The sequence below is a fragment of the Gopherus evgoodei genome, chromosome 1, assembly GCF_007399415.2.
Source record: "Gopherus evgoodei ecotype Sinaloan lineage chromosome 1, rGopEvg1_v1.p, whole genome shotgun sequence".
Lineage (NCBI taxonomy): Eukaryota > Metazoa > Chordata > Testudines > Testudinidae > Gopherus > Gopherus evgoodei.
In genome coordinates this window covers 1,715,711-1,721,847 of record NC_044322.1, presented here as the reverse complement: position 1 = coordinate 1,721,847, position 6,137 = coordinate 1,715,711, and the positions used below count along the sequence as shown (strand labels likewise).

Below are 6,137 nucleotides of genomic sequence, written 5' to 3'. Positions count from 1 at the left end.
ATTGTCTTTTCTAACTCCTAAGGCCTCTCCCTGTGAGTGGTGTTCAGTAGCTAGCTTGTATTCATAGTGACTGTGGACTGTTCAATATTCAGCCAGAAAGCAGCTGCAGTCGACTCGTCCAGCCCAGGTGACCCTCTCACGTAGCTGGTGAAGGTACTCCGAGCACTAATGGACTCCCCAGGGTGGATACAGCCTCCTAAGGGAAGTAGTGGAAGGTTCATTGCTTGGGTTGTTTAAAACGAGACTGGGCAGAGCACTGGGGAATGTACCGTAATGATCAGTTCTGCAATGGCTGAGGGATCTTGGTCTAGAAGGGACCGAAAATGGCTTTTCTATCTCTCATTCCCAAGACGCAGGAACAGTTTATTTTCTCCCAAGACTGAAGAGAAAGAGTTAACTCTGTCTGAGGCAGAGGACAGAGTGGAACCAGAGATTCCCAGCTGAACAGTCGAGTTCTCTCACCGTGGCTGTAAATCCACCAAAGGCAGGCAGCTCCGGGTGAGTGTGTGGACCTCTCACAGCCCGTGAGGGAGAGTGAGGCCCTAGGAAAGGAAGGAAGCACTGCAGGATTCTGGTGAGTTCATCCACGAAATCTGATTCGTGTGGGCAAAGGAATTGTACTGTTCTGTAGCCATAGACGGGTCTGAAGCAGAACCTCAGATCCAAACACACCCACATTCTGGGCAAGTTCAAAACCTGATCCAAATTCTGCTGCTGTATATTTTAATTTCCTGTTTATCTGCAGCTTTGTATTGTGCCCCACCTGATCACACTTGGGTGTCTATCGCTAGCAGCTATGGTCTATATTTAGAACGAATGATCTGGTTTTCACCTAAACGAGTGATCTGGTTTTCAAGGGGAGTTGATGGGTGTTCAGCACCTCCTAAAAATCAAGCTATGTGCCCAAGCGTGGATGAAGATAGATACTTTCAACACCCAAGATTGAGAATGTGGTACAGAGTGGCTCTTTAGACGTTTCACAGGCAGATAACCTCTCTTGCCTTCAGTGTTGGTCTTAGTTCCTTTCTGTTAAAGTGCCTGGATTCTGAAAAGGGATTGTGGAATGCAGTTTGTGTGCAAGAGACTATGCGGATTACATCTGAGTCTTGCTTTTTTTCAAAACTTGGCCTTCTGTTCTGAAGGCATCATTTGCACTTGGAAATAGCTGCCTCCACAAATCAGGTGTATAGGGGCCTCCGTGCCCACATTCCTGCTGGCAGATCATTGTGGGTGCAAACAAAGGTGGAAAGTCCTGAGAGTTGACAGGATGGAGCCAGGAGATACGTGTTAAAATTCCTCCACCAAATGATTGGGAAGTTTGGGGGGATTTTGTACATACTCTAGAGTTTTGTGCAAGGCACTGTACAGACACACATACTATCTCACACACACTCACATGTGCACACACAGATACTTTTCTTCATCAGCATTAAGCCCTCTGTAACATATAGAGGGAGAGATAAAGGAATACAAACCAAAATACGGACCATTTTTTCCTGCCATTATATGCATCTGTTCTGTTAAATACATGCATATCAGCTCTACTCAATGGTCCATTGTTCCTTGGCCGAGTGGTTCTTGAGGATGGGTGTGAAGCAGGAATGGGGAGGGTGCCGGTTTAGGGAGGCTATTCTATATTATTGAGGCAATGTGGGAAACACAGACAGGTGGTTGCTCCGTCCCTGGCAGAGTAGAGGGGAGAGGGGACAACACAGGAAGAGAACTGAGTGGATCAGTAAGGAGACGGAGCTGTGAAGGACCCTGAGGATGAGGACAAGGACCCTGTGGAGGGATTTTGTGCTTTGGAGGTGTGAGAAGGGCCATGTGGACCAGAGTGGAGGAGGTTGCCGGAACTAAGGATGGAGATGATGAGGAGATGGAGATGGAGGAGAGCTTTTGTTGTGTAGATAGAAGGGTAGGATCTTAGGAACATGATGGAGAGCGAAGTGACAGCACTTGGACACACCCTGCACACGCAGGTTGGAGGGGTCAAAGACGTCTGCCAGGTCGTAGCCCTGAGAGACTGCGAGGCTGCAGGTGTTGTCAGCAGTGATAGAGATTGGGGAGGGGAGAGGGCTTGGCAACAAAGGCAATGAGTTCATCCCCCTCCCCTCCCTACTCCCCAGCGTAAGAGAGAGTAGGCTGGGGTCAGGGGACTTCCCTTGGAATTCAGTCCCTACTCAACCTTGGTCAGAAATACTCTAACCATGCTGCAAAGCCCATATCCACTGCCCCAACATCTCACTTGGTCAAGTGTTGGAGTCAGGGAGTGGGTCGCTGTCTGAGGGAGGGAAGGGTTTTGCTAATTTTGTCTGGTTTCAGCTGATTTGCTTGATATGTTTTGTGGGTTGGGGCCAATCCGGGTTGATCTTGCACAAGTGCCCAGTGCTCCAAAATAGCAAAATAAATAATTTTAAATCTGAAAGCTGCAGATGTAAATGGAGTACGAAGTTCATCGCGTCTCCCCCAAGCACTCAGGTACCATGGTGATGGCACTGAAAGAAACACTCACAATAACACAAAAGGTAGTGCAAAGGCACACAGGGAAAATTGGAAAGTCTTCTGAATAAAAGGATTGGTGTCAGAGATCTGATGTGTACAGGAGCGGTGCCAGGGTTTTTGGTGGCCTAGGCAGGGATCCTTCCGTGCTCCTGGTCGTCATCGGCAATTCTACGGCAGGGGGGGTCCTTCCGTGCTCCTGGTCTTTGGGGCACTTCAGCAGCGGGTCCCGGAGCGAGTGAAGGACCTGCCGCAGAATTGCCGCTGAAGACCCAGAGTGCGGAAGAACCCCCTGCCGCTGAATTGCTGCCGAGAGCGGCAAAATGCCACCCCCCCAAATCCTGGTGCCCTAGGCGACTGCCTAGGTCGCCTAAATGGAAGCGCCGGCTCTGGATGTGTAAAGTCAACTCCAGACGTGACAGAAATGGATGCAGTGTCTGTTGAAATAATAGAGTGGTAGATTTTTAAGGCAAGAAGGGTCCATCATGGCCATCTAGCCTGACTTCCTGCATACCACAGGCCAAAGAACCCACCTGATGATTTCTGCATGCAGCCCAGTAACTTGTGGTTGAGCTAGAACATCTTTCTGAGAACATCCAATCTCTACTGAAAGACCCCTAGCCGTGGAGAACTTACTAAGCCTCTGATGGTTCTCTTGAACTGGTTAATTCCATCTTAGTTCCAGTAGCACAGTTGAATCTTATTCACAGTTTGAACTCTGAAGGCTTCGACTTCCAGCCACTAGAATTTGTTATGCCTTTGCCTGACAGATTCAAGAATCCTGCAGTAGCTGATATCTTATCACTTTGTACTTACACCCCTGGATCCAGGCTTTCATTAATTTTGGGGTTTTGATATTTACTACCCAATCAATGTTTCTATCAGCTCCAGAACTTGTCATCAATTCCCAGTGGAGTTGTACCCCATAAGCCAGACACGTGTATAGTGTCTGTTCACCATCTCCTATGTTTTATTGACAGGACAGATGTTGATGTGAAACTTGCAGAGGATGCTCCTGCAGGGCAACCTGTCAGCTCCCAATGGCACAAGCTCTGATCCAGCCATGTTCTTCCTGATGGGCATCCCGGGGCTGGAAGCTCTGCACCTCTGGATCTCCATCCCCTTCTGCTTAATGTTCACCATGGCCCTTCTAGGAAACTGCACTCTCTTGTATGCTATCAAGACAGAGCCCTCCCTACATAAGCCCATGTTCTCTTTCCTCTCCATGCTGGCCGTCATCGACCTGGTTTTATCCTCAACCACTGTGCTGAAAATATTGAGCATCTTCTGGTTTAATTCCAGGGAGATCAGCTTTAACGCCTGCCTGGTGCAGATGTTTTTCCTGCACTCATTCTCCACCCTGGAGTCTACTCTGCTTCTGGCCATGGCCTTCAATAGGTACGTGGCCATCTGCAAACCCCTGAAGTATGTCACCATCCTGACCAATTCAGTGACAGGAAAGATGGGGCTGGCGGCTTTGGCCCGGGCTGTTCTGCCAGTGATCCCTCTGCCCTTCCTCCTCAGGAGGCTGCCCTACTGCCGGTCCCACGTCATCTCCCATTGCTACTGTGAGCACATGGCCGTGGTGAAGCTGGCCTGTGCTGACACCAGGTTCAATAACATCTATGGGATCATCGTAACTGTCTTCATTGTGCGGCTGGATCTGATGTTCATCTCCCTATCGTATGTCAAGATCCTAAGGGCTGTCTTAAGCCTGGCATCCAAGGAAGAGCAGCTCAAGGCTTTCAGCACCTGTGGCTCTCACCTTTGCGCCATCTTTGTAATCTACACACCAGTAGTTCTCTCCTCAACAATACACAGGTTCGGGTGCCATGTCACCCCGCACGTACACATCCTGCTGGCCAATTTCTACCTCCTCTTTCCTCCCATGATGAACCCCATCGTGTACAGTGTAAAAACCAAACAGATTCATGACCGGGTGCTTCTTCTGTTCCTAGGAAAAAGCTTCTAGGCTGAGCAGGAGGGGGCTGCTAAGCGATTAGGAAGCAGAGGATGCAGGAGAGGTTTTCTGAGTAACTCAGACAGCATGTTTGTAGGCGCTTTGTGTATGCTGGTGTGAGAACTTCACCTCTGACTCACAGGGTGCCATACACCATCCCCTACAAGACCTTAGCACTGGTGGCCAGAAGTTGATCTTGGCCCTGACCTTGTCCTCGCTTGGCCACATGTGTGGAGTGTGTAAGAGTGTGAAGCCTCCTTGCACCTTCTCTTGCTTTGCTGGAACATCTGGCCTTTATTATTGATACTCCCAGGCACGGCCACGGATGTGAATGCTGCGGTAACAAATGATGTAACTGCCCCTGAAGTTCAGTCACTGCTGAGATGTAGCAACATACTCGGGGCCATTTAGGCACCAGAATAAGTGCTGAGTGCTGGGCTCTTCTGTGCCAAATGTGCCACCATGGAAGCTGCTGGTGCCAACCTCTTCTAGGGGAAACCTGACCTTTGTTGTGGTGTCTGAACATTTGAGAGTCTGTCTCCAGTGGTTTAACCCCACCACACAGAAGCACAATGCACTTCGAAACTTATCAAATTCTTACCAGTGTGATATCTGGCACAAAGTGTTCCAAGTTAACTTTCTGATACTGACAATATATAAATGAAACAGAGTGGGGTGTGTGTGTGTGTGAGTGTGTGTGTGTGTGTGTGTGTGCGCTTGCTGCTTTGCTATCACCTTTGTTCCTGTTGTCTAATATATGCTGGATAGCATGTAGATATATGTCACATTCATAATATGTATTATCTGCACCATATCTATATTCTAGTTGTATGCATTAAGTACCAAGAACATTAGCCTCAAATATTGTAACAAAAGAAGTAGATAAGTTAAAAAAAGAACTAGATCAATTCATACCCTATGAGCCAGGATGGGCAGGGATGGTGTCCTCAGCTTCTGTTCGCTAGAAGCTGGGAATGGGCAACAGGGAATGGATCACTTGCTGATTCCCTGTTCTGTTCATTCCCTCTGGGGCACCTGCCATTGGCCACTGTCAGAAGACAGGATACTGGGCTAGAAGGACCTTTGGTCTGACCCACTATGGCTGTTTTTATGTTCTTAAAAGTGATATCGCTGAAACTGGCCTATACCATAATCCTGTTCATTCGCTTATGTTTAGTATCCCATAATATCTTGCATTTGCTTAACTTAGCACTTGGCAGAAGCAGAGAGCAGACTTGTCAAAATGTGTAACTTCTAAAATCATATAAATAATAGCAGCTGAAATTTGTCCCTGGGCAATCACTCCGTCAGTGTAAGGTGAATGCAACATAGCCCAGGGACAACATAGCCTACAGCTCTTTGGAGACTTGTATTGAACTGAACCTTGTTCCTGCACCATATTAATCAACCTGACTAGCACTGGTTATTTAGGATCTTGAATATATTTCATAACAAAATAATGAACCAAAGTGTAACCAAATGATACAATTTATCAACAATTCCAGATAGTTTGAATAACCACCCATAGATATCACTGCAGAAATCCTATGGCTCATTTTCCCTGGAAAACTTCTGATTTCTGGCACCCTTTGGGGTAGCATAAAGAGAAATGATCCCTCAGCCTCCATGACAGAGCTCCGCCGTGGCTCCCCAGCCCTGGCTGAGGCCCTTTCCCCAT

The 6,137-nt window shown here is 47.9% G+C and overlaps 1 protein-coding gene across 1 annotated transcript; it reads left to right on the top strand.

Moving 5' to 3' along the window:
- The first annotated feature begins 3,508 nt into the window (after nt 1-3,508).
- LOC115645640 (olfactory receptor 52K1-like) lies at nt 3,509-4,471 on the top strand. The gene has a single exon (XM_030550576.1). It carries the CDS (start codon nt 3,509-3,511, stop codon nt 4,469-4,471), a length of 963 nt encoding a protein of 320 aa, XP_030406436.1.
- The last annotated feature ends 1,666 nt before the right edge of the window (nt 4,472-6,137 follow it).

Bases quoted from the DNA above. Each gene is read 5' to 3' on its own strand.
- LOC115645640 (XM_030550576.1), top strand. From the start codon at position 3,509: ATGCTCCTGCAGGGCAACCTGTCAGCTCCCAATGGCACAAGCTCTGAT.